Source organism: Hypanus sabinus, chromosome 7 (assembly GCF_030144855.1).
Source record: "Hypanus sabinus isolate sHypSab1 chromosome 7, sHypSab1.hap1, whole genome shotgun sequence".
Classification (NCBI taxonomy): Eukaryota; Metazoa; Chordata; class Chondrichthyes; order Myliobatiformes; family Dasyatidae; genus Hypanus; species Hypanus sabinus.
In genome coordinates this window covers 132,637,578-132,654,896 of record NC_082712.1, presented here as the reverse complement: position 1 = coordinate 132,654,896, position 17,319 = coordinate 132,637,578, and the positions used below count along the sequence as shown (strand labels likewise).

At 37.6% G+C, this 17,319-nt stretch overlaps 1 protein-coding gene across 4 annotated transcripts in view; it reads left to right on the top strand.

The window, feature by feature from the left end:
* LOC132397220 (synaptotagmin-7-like) overlaps positions 1–17,319 on the top strand; it is a 518,616-nt gene that overhangs the window by 412,283 nt on the left and 89,014 nt on the right. The window contains exon 2 of one of the 4 annotated variants that reach the window (XM_059975672.1): positions 7,582–7,704. The exons of the other annotated variants lie outside the window; for them this stretch is intronic. Coding sequence (XP_059831655.1) covers positions 7,582–7,704 — 123 coding nt within the window. The remainder of the gene's footprint in view (positions 1–7,581; positions 7,705–17,319) is intronic. 4 annotated transcript variants of the gene reach the window in all.

The following is a 17,319-nucleotide window of genomic DNA, read 5'->3' as shown; positions in this document are numbered from 1 at the left end:
AGTGACAAGGACAGTATTTGGCTGCAGGGTAATTTAAATGGACACTACAATGGTAGGTGGAATTTAATCCTGAAAACTTCAAGATGATACTCTTTGTCTGGACTAGTAATGGTGGGACATACACCATGAGCGGTAGAGCCCTAGGGAATGTTGAGTAACAGAGAAATCTACGTGTACAATTCCAAGAATTCTTGATCACAATTAAATGAGGTTGTAAAATTGGCATACAAGTTACTTCATAAACATGAGGAATTCTGCAGATGCTGGAAATCCAAAGCAACCCCCCCCACCACACACACACCCTGCTGGAGGAACTCAGAAGGTCAGGCAGCATTTCTGGAAATGAATAAACAGTTGAAGTTTTGGGCTGAGATACTTCTTCAGGACTGGAGTGGAAGGGGGAAGATGCCAGAATAAAAAGGGTGTCGGGAGGGGAAGGAGGAGAGCTGGAAGGTGATAGGTGAAGCCAGATGCGTAAGAAAGGGTAGCGTTGCTTTGACCCCAGTATCTGCAGTGTATTTTGTGTTTTGGGTAAAAAAGGTGAAGGGCTGGAGAGGAGGGAATCTGATAGGAGTGGAGAGTGGACCAGAGGAGAAAGAGAAGTAAGAAGAGACTTAGGGTGATTGACAAGTGAGAAGAGGTAAGGGGCCAGAGTGGGGACGAGAAGAAAGGAGAGGGGGAATTTTTTACTGGAATGAGAAATCGATATTCATACCATCAGTTTCAAGGCTACCCAGATGGAATATAAGGTGTTGCTCCTCCATCCCGAGGGTGGCCTCATTGTGGCACAAGAGGAGGCCAAGGACCAACATATTGGAAGAGGAATGGGAATCAGACTTAAAACGTTTGGTCAATGGGAAGTTCTGCTATCGGTGAATGGAGTGGAGGAGCTTTAGCTAAGCTGTTTCCCTCAGTTTATGACGGGTCTCACCAAAGTAGAGGAGCTGCATTGGACACAACTGGACACAGCAGATAACCCCAGCAGGTTTGCAGTTGAAGTGTTGCCTCACCTGGAAGGGCGGCTTTAGGCCCTGAATGGGCAGGTGTAGCACTTTTTCCACTTGCAGGGATAAGTGCTGCAAGGGGGATTAGTGGGGAGGGATGAATGAACAATCATGGGTAGAACAATCCCTATGGAAAACGGAGTGTGAGGGGATGAGGTAAAGATATGTTTGGTGGTTGGGTCCCATTGGAGGTGGTGGAATTTGTGGAGAGTGCTGTGTTGAATGCAGAGCCTCAGGCCTTTATTCACTGAGGCATGAGAGAAGTTTATGGCACAAGTTAATAAGACATAGGTTAGGCCACAGCTGGACTGCTATGCATAGTTTTGGATTCACACTGATCGGTAATGGGTTTATTATTGTTGCACATACTGAGAGAGAGTGCAAATCTGTGCTTTGCAGGCCATCCATACAGACCATTGCAAACATAAATGCATCAAGGGATGTATTTATTTGTTACCCCGTTGGAGGAGAATCTGGAATACACTGTTGTGAAGGCAGATGCATATACAATATTTAAGAAGTATCTTGACTAGCACTTGAATTACTAAAGCACAGAAGCCCATAAGTAACTGGGATTAGTATAGTTAGATCCTTGATGGTTGGCATGGGTATAGTGGGAAGAAGGGCTTGATTCTATGATGTGTGACTCTACAGCAGGTTCAGATTTTCAAAAAGCTTTCAGTGTTGATGTAGGAAACTGTGAAACTAGGAGAGTTTAGTAGAAGAAAGCAGAATAATGGATAATTTGCAAGCTTTCAATTTATAGTTAGTGGGATATCTCAAGGATTTATTCTTGACCCTTAGGTGCTTGCAATTAGTGATAGCATAGTTGGGGCACTGCATGCAGTGCCTCGATGTGTGCTGATGAGACAAAACAAGAATGGAAATTAAACCACGAGCAGGACGAAGATGATGTAGGCAAGAGATTGGAGTTATAGTACCAAGGAACGTAAAGTTAGCCACTTCCGACTAAATATAGTATGTAGAATAGTTTTTAAAATGTTAAAGATTGGATGTGATTTAAAGGAAATTGCTACATCATTGGTCAAGAAGCACTGAAGTTTAACATTGAGATCAGGTAATTAATTAGAGAATCACATAGTATCTCAGCCTAGGGATTGGGGTGGGAAGATAATGAAATCTTGCTGAAATTATACAGGCAGATGTTGAGCTTTCAGCTGAGTGTATTTTTGATTCAGCTATATATACGGTTTAGAATCATGTTATTAAGCCATGTAGTGTTGACTTTTGAGATGAGAAGCTAACCTGCCAGGAGAGTGCAACTATGTTCTCTGAAATATTGAAGAATGAGTGGTGATTTTGTTGAGATTTTCAAGGCCTTTTAAGTAAATGTTGAGTGGCCAGTTGTCCCAGAACTAGCAAGGGTTTTGTCATTTTAGACTAAGGTAAAAAGAAATATTATGAGTTCTGTACTCAAGTGGCTGAGTATGGTTAGTTGTTGAGTTTAGTCAAAACTGAGATAACTCCTTTAATACAGAAAATATATTTGAGAGATAGGAAAGCAGACTTGCTCTTACAGAAATAAGTTTGAGACATTACAGTCAATGTTGGCTTCTGCTTAACTTCATTCCATGCTAAGGATTCATCAGAGACCCTCTCAAAGTTGATGAGGGAAGATAGTTCAGGCTTCAAGTGTCTAAATTGGAAAAAAGGTTGTTTCTCAAAGACCACCCGCAGTTACTTATGTTTTGGCAATGAGGGAAGTGGGGAATTTGCTTAAGTCTTTTTCCTTTCTTGTGGATGAGCAGAAAGTATACCAGACAATTCTCCTTCTTCCAACAATACCATCCAAGTTTGAGACATAAGAGGCTACAGATGCTGGGAGCTGGAGCAAAAATTAAGCTGCTGGAGAAACTCAGCAGGTCAGGCAACATCTGTGAAGGCAAAGGGATAAGTTGACATTTTGTGTTGATGCAGGATCTTGACTAATACGTTAAAAGTCCCTTTGCTTCCACAGATGCTGCCTGACTTACTGAGTCTATACAACAGCTTGTTTATTGGACTAACAAAAGATGATTAACTGGCCATTCAATTGACATTGCTGAGCACTACTTGGTAGAAAGCAGATTATCAGGAGCTAGAATAAAAACCAGGAGCTCAAAGGCGGTAACTTCTACGTTACCTTCGTGCCATAGAAGCACATTGTAGGTGAAAGCGTGGCTGGAGAAATAGTGCACGAGGGAGGACTTACAATTTCTGAGACATAGTGATGGTTCTGGAAAGGATTTACAGCAAGTCTATGACCATATCCTTCTGGGGAAATACACTAGTTCCTTAGGAAAGACTTCATTTAGCTTATCAGTGGAATGGGAAATTGCCAATGAGTTTGACAATGAAGGAAGAGAAATCAGTAGTTTTTGCAAGGCAGTGAAGGCAGAGGTCATGGCAGAGGAAACAAAGAAGTTTTGCTGTGTTTAGTGTTATATACTCAAGAAACCATGAAATTAAAGACAATAATTGGGTATTAAAGAAGGACATGTGGTAGTATGATATGGAAATACATGAGAATGCAGCAGCTGGAATCTGGAGCAACACATAAGATGGCTGAAACATCAACTATTTCGCTCCATAGATTCTGCCTGACTATCTGAGTTCATCCAGCATCTTGTGTGTTTGGAGCATGATATCATGGGTAGTACTGCAACCTGGTTCAAAGATTAATCAGAATCAGGCTTATTATCACTGACATGATCATGAAATTTGTAACTTAGCCGCAGCAGTACAATGCAGTACATGAAAACATAGGGAAAAAATGTAAATCAATTGCAGTAAGTATATATATAATAGATTATAAATAGTGCAAGACCAGAAATAATATATTAAAAAATGAAGTAATGTTCATGGGTTCAAAGTCCATTTAGGAATCATATGGCAGAGGGGTAGAAGTTGTTCCTGATTCACTGAGTGTGTGTTGTCAGGGTTTTGTACCTCCTTCCTGACAGTAACAATGAGAAAAGGGCATGCCCTAGGTGATGGGGGTCCTTAGTAATGGACATGGCCTTTCCAAGGCCCTGCTCCTTGTAGACTAGTGCCCAAGATGGAGATGACTAATTTTACAATTTTCTGTAGCTTCTTTCGGTCCTGTGCAGTAGCTCCCCACCCTCCCCATAACAGACAGTGATGCAGCCTGTCAGAATGCTCTCCACGGTACATCTATATAAGTTTTTGAGTGTTTTAAGTGACAAACCAAATCTCATCAAACTCTTAATGAGCAAGAAAGATGAGTAAGAGTTTCTGCTCACAGTCTCTGGTTTGCAGGGTTTTCAAATGTGACCGAGAGCTTAGTGAAAAGAAGGATATGTAGCATCTGTGAGGAGGGGAGGGTATGCCAAAAGTAAAACTATATGGGTGAGCTGAGGAATGAAAAAGATGCATTCACGTTGTTGGTTGTGTACTATAGGCTCCTAAAAGTCAGGGAGCAATGGGCAAAAAATATACAGCAGACTCCTGAGAAGTGCAAAAGTAGCTTGCAGAGTTATCAGTATCAGGCATCCTTAAATTAACAGTAGCAATTTAAAGTATTTGAGAGTGTAGTATTACTAAAATAATTTCAAAAGAACCCTTCTAATCAGAGTGTAGCATGCCCAGCAAGGCACAAGGTACCACTAGACTTAATTTTGGGGAATAGAAGTGGACAAGTAGAAGGGAAAAGACTAGGGGAGCTTTTTGGAGGTAGCAATCAGAATTGCTAGATTTAACAAAGTTAGGTCTTTAGTAAATGTTCTAAACTGGTGTGGGCAAATTTTAACAGGATGAGAGATGATTATTTAATTTTGATTGAAGTAGCATGAATGATGCAACTGGACTAAGCATCACGTGGCAGAGGAGTCAAAGTTTGAAAAGTGCAGAAGTGTAAGGAATTGAGTAACAATGTGTTCGGGTTTAGTTATACAATCAAGCTCCTTCACGTGGTGTGTGCTGTGCAGGCAATTTAACAGAATATTTTCACTGGGCTATTTAGAAGCAAAGGGTTAAACTCCAGTGAGGTTCTAGATAAAAGAAAAGAGAGGAAGAGATCAAAATGTTCAGATTCATTATTGCTTTGCATCATTCTGTGTGTCACCTACTCTTCGTATCCGATTATCCTGCTGAGTAAACATTCTTTTCGTAGTTGGGGAATAAGTAATTCACATTAGGTGTCAGTATTCCACTATGGAGCCAGGTGAATTACAATATACTCCTTTACAAATCCGTGGGGTTGAAAAAGAAACAATGCTAATACAGGATTTGTAATCACCGTCTCCCCTCTTCTTCCAAACACTTAAGTTCAAATATACTGCCTTGAAGAATGGGAAAATTATTGCATAAAGTGTCCCATACCAGTCAATCAAGTCAGGGTTTATTTTGTTCAATGGTGTCTAAGCATATCATTCAGTATTTGTTATGCTGTTTCGGAATTGATAATGTTGTATGTAATTTTTGAGAACTCAACGTTTGTAACAATTTTTTCTCCAGATCAACTCTATTATTTAGTAAACTCAAAAGTCCAGTGCACATACATCCTATCAGACGTGCCCTCTGCATCAAACTGACCCTTTTCCTTTACTGACATGGGGTTTACTTTAGTGAGAGCACCATTATCTGCTGAAGCAGTTTCTATTTAAAGTTCATAATTCTATACTGTCACATTAAAAGCAAACTGATCCTCCTAATCTTCCATGTTTTGTAATTCCTGATTAGAAACTAGGATTTTTCTTGCATGGAAAGTGTGCCCCTTCTCACAACATTTAGAAGTTTGAAATTAAATTAAGCAGATGTTCCATGTTAACTAACAACAATACAATATCAGATTCATGGAAAAAGTCAAACTAATATTCCTTGGCTACTAGCAGAACAAGGATGCTTGAAATTCTGAAAAGAGCATTTGTCGAAGGAGGACAACTAGTGAAATAGTTAATAAAAACCCAGAAATGTATTCCACAGATACCTTGACCTGTAAGTTTGGCAATGCCTGATTCTGGATGTATCGTGATACTGATCTGACCATGGAGTAATACTTAACCAATGCTTTTTCAATTATTTTTAATGCTTTTCATGCTATACCTCAGCCATTAAAAATATTTGTATTCATCTTAACAATTTCATTTTAAAGCTGACAGAGCTGCTAACTGGTCTGATTATCATTTTTTTCATGAATGTTGTAAAATTTGATTCTGCACCTCTTTCAGCAGTAACTGGAGATAGTCTGATGTAATTTATAGGATTCTCTCCTGTTTTGTCAAGTGTGCAAATATATCTATGCAACCAGTGAACAATACAAACTGTGAATGAGTGTGCAAAACAGTTTGTTAAATCTTCTGACACATCAAATTTGGTCTCTGATTTCTACTTAGGTTAAGTTCCCCTATGATAGTTACTACCTGGCTTCAATCTGGGCTTGATTTTTTTTACGCTAAATTTCCCAATATGTTCTAAATAAATTAATTGAAAATGGACTTTCCTGGTGTTTCAGTTAAGAAAAAAACCTCAACCAAGTATTAATCTGAGACATACAGACCAGGAAGGTCCCACATTCAATCCCCTGACTGATCTCAGCTATTCACCTCCAATTTGCCTCAGCACCCTTAGGCTACCAAGAGGGAAATTTATCTCGGGTTCATACTTATGAGCCCTAACATGCTGCAATGTGTGTGTGTAGGGACAGGATCAGACTTGCGCAGTGCATCCCACATTTACCATCCAGGATCATACACATCTCGTGGTCACTCGGATAAATCTGTGGCAAACAACCGTTGGATTGGATGTCAAGTCAATATCATAAGATAAATTTAAAAGGGTTTCATATCTGGAATTGAAGAATGGTACACCTTATACATCTGGCGACATTAATCAGAGGTCAAAGAATGAGTTTTTTGGCAACTGGAATTCAATGTTTTATTACCGATTCTGTTCATTCCAAATGTTTTATACATTGTCTTTATTTTTTAATTACAATTTATCTCTAACATGCAATTTGTTCTTTTGCAACTTAAACAAACAAGATATTTGAGGCAGACAGACTATTCGACTGTACGGACACAGCTGAGTCCAATCCTGTCCTCGACTGATCTTGACCCATTCACACTTTCCAGCAGGAGTTATTGGATAACAATCAAGCAGGAACCCTCCTTAGCTCAAGGTACTGAGGCCTATTGTAGTGTCCTTATCCCCATCCCAGCTGAGACCAGAACACCTTTTCTTTGAAATTTGAAGGAATCTTCCTTTGCAGTCTCATGCAGATTTTCAGAACAAATCCATTCAAACTAACTATGAATGAGTTTTTAATTTTGTTGCTTCATGCACCTGGAAATGCACTATTATAGCAGTGTTCCTTTTTTGCTGAATCTAAAAGGAATGTACACGTTCCTTCGATCTCCTTTTTCATGGCATGCACACTTATCTCCAACCCTGTTCCCCATATCGTCCATCTACATTGCAATCCTAATTCCAAGCTAATCCCTTTTTGATACAGTTTGTGTCCAGACCAGAGTTTTACCTCTACCTGTTGTATATTGGAATCTTTCTGTCTTTCCTACCTTTCTCTCCCTGCCCGATTCCTCTGAATGGGTTTCTTCAGTGAAGGCCGGATGGTGGTCCTTTCCCTGGTTATGGGTTTGACAGAACAGGATGACTTTGCAAATATTCCCGATCTACAGACCAGCAACAGCCAACCAAACCAAGGCATGCAGTCAGACAAAAGGTATGAATCTGACAAAAAGGGGAAGAAAACTGATCACAGTCTAAATTGAGAAGATGAGTTGAACAAAAAAATTGTGTGTGTGTTCTGTAGGAAAATTAATAATAGTAAATGTGCAGAGGTGTGAGTGCAAGATTCGGTACAAGTAAAAAGACTACAACTTGCAAGTGCCTTGAAAATGTAGAACCAACTTTGCGTGTGTGTATTTTCTACAAAGGTCAATGATGCAAGAGTGTAAGAAGTCACTCATGATTAGTGTCATAATTTTTAAACCTGATTATTTTAGGCTCGCCCTAATATAAGTTGGCATTGCTAAAGGCACAAGGTAGAAATTACCACTCAATGCAAAATAATGAAATTGAAAGTCAAACTATGAAATATCTCCAAAGAAATCCATTTAGTGTCAACCTTTAGTCAGTCAGATTTCCAATCCTGTACTTTTAAATCCTTCTTTACCATGTCTGTGAAGTGCAAAACTGCTATACCTTGGATGTTGTATTTTCCATTTAAAATGGTTTATAAGTCTGGATTTTTTTTTCACTTACTTCCTTCTTTTCTCCTCTGATCTTAGCTTCAGTTCTGCTTTGTACAGGAGGTTTCCATGCAGATTACCACCATCTTATGTATTATATCATCACCTCACATCGCATCAACTCTCAATATTTTTCCCATTGTCCTCTAACAATTGCAGATATTTTCTTTCTCCATCAGTAATTCCCGGCTGAGTTGTTCACTCATAATGACTCTTTATTTTTCAGCTCCATGACACCACTGATTTCTATTTAGCCTTTAAGCAATATTGGTCTCATCAATCTGCAACAAATCAGAATAGATTTATCTCCACTTACTTATACAACATTTTTACTTTCTCCACCTAAGTAATTCCTCTTAAGAGTTCTCATTAATGATGGCTTCTTCCTTATGCATGGCTTAGTAATTATTTATATTTTGCTTCAAATCAGTTAAACTGAAGTTTGGTATGGTTCATTTTTCAATAATACCAGCAGCAATTTTTTTTCTTTCTGATTTTTCAGATATGCCTCCTGCTTTTGATTTTCGTTGAGTAGTGTGTAGAATCTGCTGCAGAATATATCAGAGAAACCTTTCATTTTGTCCTGCTCCATGCGGAATTTTCAATTTATAGTGACCCTTGTGCATTGAATTGATCATCTCTATTTTTTACATACACTGATGGGTTCTCTGTTTTGATCTGTGTAAGTCACCAAAAGGTCTGAAGTATCTGCCAAGATGATAAATTGTTCAGATTACCAGAGGGTTTGTAAGTCCTATATGTCCAAAAGTGCAAAGTGTATCACATGTACCTCTGAGCATAAGGCTCAGTCACTTTTAAATGACTAAATGGAGTCTACAATAAGTCAGAATGAATGGGTGAAGGAGAGCAAATGGGAAATGAGGTTATAAAATATGAAGCAGGTCCACGGCTCCCTTAAAGTATTGAACTGATAAATAGGAATCAGTACCGATGACAAGAATAGAAAAAGATGAATGTGGAACAGCAACTACTGATACTCATATATTCCATTCAATATATTAACACACTGCAGTTCCTTCTCAGGAATAATATCAAAGAAAACTGAACACCAAGCTATATTAAAAATTATTAAGGTGGATGTTCAATAGTTATAAGGAACAATAAAAGGTGAGGGGCCAGGTAGATTTTGAATTGAAATCCCAAATTTTAGGACATTGGCCCACCCTAAATATTAGAGTACAATGTAGAGTACTGCCTGGAGGAGCCTGTATCTTTCACAGGGTCTATATCTTTCCATAATCAGAATAGGGAGTGAGGAGCTAGGTTCAGCAGGTGGGGGAAGAGGATGCTGCAGTATGTTGAAATTCATTACAGGGCAGAGAGAGAAGACTGAAATCTGATAAATGTACTTTAAATCGGAAGGAAGTGCAATTCAAGAGTTATATTACCATAAAAAGCAGAGAATTGTATCTTTATATAAGTCCATATTATATCCTAAACACAAGGACAGAGCTCAAAATATTAATAACCATCCAGGTTTCAAGTTTACTTGAACTCTTTTTTTTAAAAGAAGATTGTCACAGTACTTAAAAGTAAGAACATTCTAAGGATTTGGGGGAAAAGAAATCAATATAGATAAAGATGAGTAATAGGAAAAGAAATATCACAATTCTTAGTGTTTACAGAACACAAAATGATGGGACAGAATGAGGAGAGAAAGCAGCATACAGGAATTCATTGGGAACAGGAGGAGCAGTACCATCATGCAATCATAGTTGTCCCAAGGAAGACTGGAACCTGCCATTGTCAATGTGGATTCAGCTTCATTGAATGTATCCAATGTTACTTCTTGGTTCAATGTGTTTCTATTGCAACAAGGGAGGGATTTTTATTTGAATTAGCGCTCTGAATTTCATGAGGCTAGAAACTAATTTGGAAGTAAGAGAGAAATTGGAAGAACTGTTAGAGTTAATTTGTTAGTGGGACAATGAATTTTGAACAGAAAAATTCAAGATTCAGTGAGAGAAAAGAATGATTTCAGTTTTGGGGATGCTTACATATGAAATATTATAATGTGTGTAATAATTATTATTTATGATAAGAATGTCATTCTGAGGATATATTTTTGTGAATTAATGTTGAGATAAAGCAATTGAATTTGGGTTAAAGTAATACTACTATATTTTGCCATGTATATATAATTCAGAAATAATATAAAATAGTGTGGTGTAGAAGTGAAAAACAAAAAGTAATGAAAGGGAATGTGAAAAATGTTAAATAGTATGTTTAAACCTCAAGCAAGTTACATATAAAATGGTAATGTCCACTTAACAATGAGATGGAATTAGTTATGAAAAGGAAAGGAGTGGACACTCGTTTGTTTTTATAAATGATAGTGAAAATGACAGCATAGGGGTGTTTATAAAAATATATGGAAGCATTTTTTAGCTTTACAAAGAATTGGCTAAACTTTGACATGCATCACAGTCTCTGGAAGGAAGCTAGAAGGAAGATAAAAACTAAGCAAATTGTGGAACTGTGCAAGATTATAACACCTTATCAGAAGGAAAGGGACAGAACAAGGTGACTTTACAAACCCTTTCATCCAGGCAGTGATTTCTGATACATTCTATGAAGCTGATCCACTTTGACAATATGGACCATTCCAGCCTTTCTAGGGACAATTATGATGATACAATATTGCTGTTCTCTCGACCCACAAATCTCCAGAATTGATATGCCAGTGATGTTAGACTAACTGGTCCACCTAACCTCCTATGTGTTGCCACTGCAACAGTGAGGAGAGAATCACATGTGATAGGCTAATGTTTTCCAAGAGGAAGGTTGTGTGGGTTGGAGGAAAGACTAAGATAGAAGGTGGAACTTTCTGTATTGTGGCTAGTATCATAGTTCTTTCCATAAAGGGAAATAATGATAAACTGATGATATTATAAATAACTACAGCATAGAAATTGGCTAACTTGTTCTTGGAGTCTAAGTTGGCTGACACTAGATGTATCCCGCCAGTGCTATTCACTTGCTCATTTTTCATAGCTCTGAAAATTATGTTTTTCTTGAAAACACAGAATGGCTTTTTCCAACACCCTTACGGCCAATGAATTCTACATCATTACTGTACTCTACATAAAATATAAAGGTGCATATTCCCTTCATAGCTGATATCCAATAATTTATGCCTGGATGTTAATCCATATGTTAATGTGAACAATTTGTCTCTATTAACTGTTTGAAAACAAATCAAGGTTCAATCAAATTTCCTTTCATCTAAACAAAGCAATCACAGTTTTGCCATCTATGCCTTGTAGCTGAAAATCACCATCAAAGGTTTGTTCCGGTGCCTCTGCCGGTGTGGCAACTAAAATTGGAAAACACCAGTTGTTCCAAATCAACATTTTTCTGTGCATTTCACAACAATACCTCCATATATGAATCATTGGGTCTTTTGCCACTTTCTTTGTTGGTGAGTTTTTGCACTTCCAATGATTTCACTTGTGTGTGCTCCAGTACCACTGTTGCTACACATCCTTTAAGACTGTGACATTTATTCTATACTGTCTCTCTTTCTTTCTGCCAAAGTGCTTTATTTCTCACATCTTTGTATGAAAGTTATTTATTTATTATTTATTGAGATATAGGAACAAATAAGCCCCCCGGCCCTTCAAGCCGCACCACCCAACAGTTCCCCAATTTAATCTGAGCCAGATCATGGGAAAATTTACAAGGTCCAATAAACCTACCAACTGGTATGTCTTTGGACTGTAGGAAGAAACTGGAGCACACAGAGGAAATTCACACAGTCATGGGAAAAAAACTCCTTACAGGCAACAGTGGGAATTGAACCAGGGTTGCTGGTACTGTAAAGCATTGTGCAAACTACTACACTACCATGCCATCCCTTGTCACTTGCCATTTGCCTAGCTTATCAGCAAACCTGACTTCTTGTGGTCTAGTGCTATCCTCCATGCTGTCCGGTGAATGCACAAGCTTTTATTAACCAGAAGGTTGAAAATGTTACGAGATAAACCCACATCTATGTCACTAATGTATATCAAAAAGACAATGGTCCCATCATTCAGTCTGAAGTTCTTTCCATATAGTCACTGTCCTCTGTGTGGAGAAGCTAGTCGCTCATGTCTCATTAAAATTTTTCCCATTTCTGTACACTCTGTTTTAGACTTCCCTAACCTGGGAAAAAGACTCTGACCATCCATTTCAATTTCCCTGCCACACCTGGTTCTTTAGTTCTGAGTTCAATTTTTCTAACACGGAATTTAATAAAAATTAGAATGTCCAGCATATGTAGGGCAGCACTTTTTGAGCAAAGGTTCTACATTTGCCATTTTATTCTCCTCAGGCATGTCTCCTTTATCTTGGAAAGGTCCGAACATCATGATTAGGCTTTTTGTAACTTTAATTTTCACATCACTATGATGTAATCGATCTTGATGTGGTGAGCTGTTTAAGTTAAACATAACACCTTCCCCTTAACAGTTTTCATCCCGTTCATTATCTTTACAACTCCCTTTTTACTGAGATTTTCTTCTTTTAGACTTTTCTTCTTCTTTTACATAAGCTTCCTGTTCTCAACAATCAAACTGTCAGTGCTGTATAAAATCATTCTGTAAATGTAATAGATATTTTGCAGTTTGGATCACAAGTAGGAAGCTTGTTGCTTTTACTCCTTGAAATGCTCGTTCCCATATAGAAATGATTTACTGACTTGTATCTAAATAGCAAAGGAAAGGACCCAGCCTGTGAAAATAAAACATTATAATTATATATTAATTGCAGAGCTATATAAATCTTATTTATCACTTCGCAATCTTGAGAAAATCATTAATTTTTAATGAGAACTGTACACAAAACGTAGCTTCTGGTCTTCAAGCAGTGATCCGATCTGTCCATTATTCCACCCAACCAGCAAACTAAAAGCAATATTCAGCTTTGTCATTTAAAGGAAAAGTATAAGAAACATAAACTTTCTTTTTTTAATGTTTCTCAATATTTTCATCAAACTCCACTGACCTTACTTACCCAACCAACATAAAATGAAGATAGGGATATTATCAGGACTCATTTTGTAGAAGATGTTCTAGAAAATAATGCTGTAATAATCAGGAACATATTATCTCTATTTTCATCGAATTGCATTTGCAAATTTTATTTTGCCAATATTTGCATCTATCCTACACAAACAAGAAAGCTCACCAATGCCTGTACTTTCTGAGGGAGTTGAAGAGAGCTGGACTGTGTACATAAATATTCACAACCTTCTACAGACGGGCAGCAGGGATGCTGGATCACTGTGTGGTACCGAAACTGCACTGCAGTCGCCTGGAAAGCTCAGCAATGGGTAGTCAAAATTGTCCATCACCTACCCACCGTCAAGGACATATGTACAAAAAAGTGCTGGAGAAAAACAAACAATACCATGAAGGATCCCACTTTGCTCATAGGCTGTTTGTCTTTTTCCCATGAGGGAGGAGGCTATGCAGCATCCACGACAGGACCACCAGACTCAAAAACAGTTACTCTTCCCAAGCAGTAAAACTGATCAGCACTTCCACCCACTTACCCACTCCACCACATCCTTCTCTACCACTACTTTATCATTTCCTGTCGGAATCACCTTATGTACAAACACTCCTATACCTATTATCAGTGTATGTACACGCAGTATGATCAATCTATGTATATAAGCTATCTTATGTATTTATATTTTTATGATTTTTATTATTGTGTTCTTTATCTTATTGTGTGATTTTTATGCTGCATCAGATCCAGAGTAACAATTCTTTCATTCTCCTGTACATTTGTGTACTGGAAGTGACATTAAGCAATTTTGAATCTTGAAATCCCCTTCTCCATTGGAAGATACAGATCTGAACTGCAATGGCCTACACTTCCATCCTTTCCAAACCTTATGAAATGACTATCTTAACGTGTAAACTTGCATAATGAGTATAAGACTCTTTAATTTTATCAAAAAAAACTTAATAAAAGAGTCGCTGATCAGAAGTGAAAATGTCATCTGAATATCTCCCCCACCATTCTAACCTCAAGATATAATACTGAAGCCAGTTCTCCTGCCCTTTGAAGTTCTGTCTCTTTACTGTTTTTAGTAAAAAAAAGTTAAACGTCTTCTTGCTTTCAGAGTTAATTTTATTTCAACCTCTTAATTTCTATTAAAAACTGAACAGCAAAGTAATGTTCTCTTCTATTTGGTATTTAAATTGCTGAATAAATACAGAAAAAGACACGGGCTTAAGTTTTTTTCATATAATAATTATATGTTCCTTCACTACAAAATGTTTGTTCTCTGGGGAATTCTGAAATTATGGATGGGCAAAGGAAAGCCGGACCAGTGGGAGGTAGGTATATTGTAAGTAGATATTGTTTGACTGTTCCCTACAGACACCTTCCCCCCAGCACACATCAGGCCCTAATGACCCACCCACAAAGCACCACTCTGATCATCATTGCAGCATCTTAACCCACATGCAACCACAGACATTAGTATGTAAAAACATATGGATCATTCACAGGAAGGTAGAAGGGTGGCAATAAAATGGTGCCCAATACGACGCAATAATTTTTATTTAATGTTTTGGACATTTGGGAGAAATCATTGGTCAACAGGGTAGGAAGCTTGGCTCTGTGCTGCATCACATGTAAGATACATGAAGCCATGCTCCTAACCATAACCATTACCTTCACTGTCAGCATGGTTCGTTACTCAAGCATATTCCACATTTAAGAAATATCAAATTCATATTGTTATTTTATTTAACAAAATGCTCACTCATATTACTCATTATTTGAAAATAATTAAAATCCCAGAGTTATTTTAGGTAATTAATCCATGGTATTTTCTTAATTAATAAATGGACCCTTTTATTCTGTTTTCTGTTTTGCCAAATCCACTGCTTCTGATAGTCTCGGTGAGATTGGCATTTTAGTAAATGATTCTCTTGCACTTTAGTTAAATTGGTCAGTGATTCTTCTGTTTTCCTAAATGGAGTAGCACCAGAAGTTATCTCAATGTGTTACTTTTTTAAAATAACTTCTGATGCTTATCTTTCTTATAGTCATGTTATACTTTTTTAAACCATGAGAAATGCTATGTGCCATCTGCAAGAAAATTTTAGGACTATATCCCCTTGCTATCAAAGATTTCCAATATAAATAATCATTGATATTCACTACATAATGTGGAAGTGCTTCAGCGAGCATCTCACAAAATAATTGCGGCCTCCAGCAGAGTTATTGCAGCACCCACCCTGTTGGGAGGATATAATTGCACACTGACAAGCTTCCACAGTAAATACAAATAAAAGTTATAATCGAAGCGTTAAAACATAGAAATCAAATGATGCTCATTTAATCTGGTCCACTTGTTATTAAATTTGCTCCATATATAATTTTTTTTGCATAGCATGTTGTAAGTTGACATTTACCTTAAAGATTCTATATAGAAGCTGGTACTTAAGTATACTGGTAGCTTTCTGTAACTTTTCATTTGAACACCTTTGCTTCTTCTAATTGTACTTAAGCTATGTTTTTATAGCAATTATTCTTGCACTAACATCTGAATGAGGTCTACTACTTTCATGACAATTGACCACATCTTGCTGGTGTCATACAGATCTCTCTTAATAATTAGCTATTTCTATATACTCGCTTACCATTCCCTCCAACTTGTCCCCTTGACTTAAGTTTCCTTGCCTCTCCAAACTTCCAATAGTGCATTAAACATTTAGATGGGGGGAAAAGTTTTCATATGTTGATAAAGGTTATTAACATGCTAAGTGGGCTGCCTCTGTTAATCATTGAAATTGCATGGTGTACTTGTAACTGTGTGTATACAGTACAAGTGATAGTTTCAGCTAAGATCACTGAGTGTCTTGAGTCCTAAAAATAATTTCCCAGTTTAATGAGTTGATAACACTTTTGTAAAACTTAAACAACCTAATAAACTTCATCATGTTTCAATCCTTCTCTCCTGAAGGTATCGTTCATCGTGGCCTAACGGTTCAGCCAAACCTTTTTGAAATTTGGTTCCTATCATCCCTATCCTTCAATATTATTAATCACACATAGATTGTTACCCATGTTTTCTCACACACTGTATGTGGTCCCCGTCAAATTACCTTATTTAGAAAAGTTTCCTCAATTGTCCCTCTCCCACGTTTGCAGTTATGAGCATTATATTATCTTTGATTTATAAATGCGTGGTAGTACTTGAAATAAGATATTAAGTTCAAGGCATTTATTTATATAATTACATGAGAAAGTCTCGCAACAACCTGCTATCTAATTAGAGGGTTCGGACATTAGTTTGCTTCTGTTATTACAATGTCAGTGCAGTCATTTCTAATGAAATAATTACAGGCTTTTAGAAAGTTATGAGCAAATATAGATAAAGTATTTTCTCTGGTGTGAACTGGGAAAAGGGAACATGATTTTTGGACTGCTATGTTTGACCAGGAAATAAATTCTCTACCCCCCCTCCCCCAACAAATGTACCCTCTGAAATTAAAATTTTACTGCAAACTAAGGTAGACTATTACTAGTTGAAAGTATTGAGGAACATTAAACAAAGGTAGAACAGGCTTGCAAGTCAGCTGTCATCTATTTGGATTTGAGTTTGGAGTATATTGAAGAGTTCGAGTTGTCCACCCCAATATCTAGTGTTCCATTCTTGAGAAGCACAAAGCAGTAAAACCAGTGTCCATTTGGGTCCTGTTTTAGAGGCAAATTAATGTCATTATTAATCTGTAAGAACAGCTTGGATAATAGGACAGCTATTTCTGGACTGTTTTGAGCTGAGCTGGCAACAGTGGCCCTGGCTGTTCCAGAGCACTCTACCATTTCCTGATGTTCAGCACATGGGTGAAATTGGCTGGGGCAGCCTGGTCACGGTGACTTGAAAGGAAGAATGGATTGAATCATCTATATGGTGCTTCTGGCCACGGATTGTTACCAACATTTCAGGCTTGTCTTCTGCATCACATGATAGACTCTGCACTCTTTGATTTCACTGATACAGGTTGAGCACCCCTTATCAGAAATTCTAAAATCCGAAAACCTCCAAAATTGACATG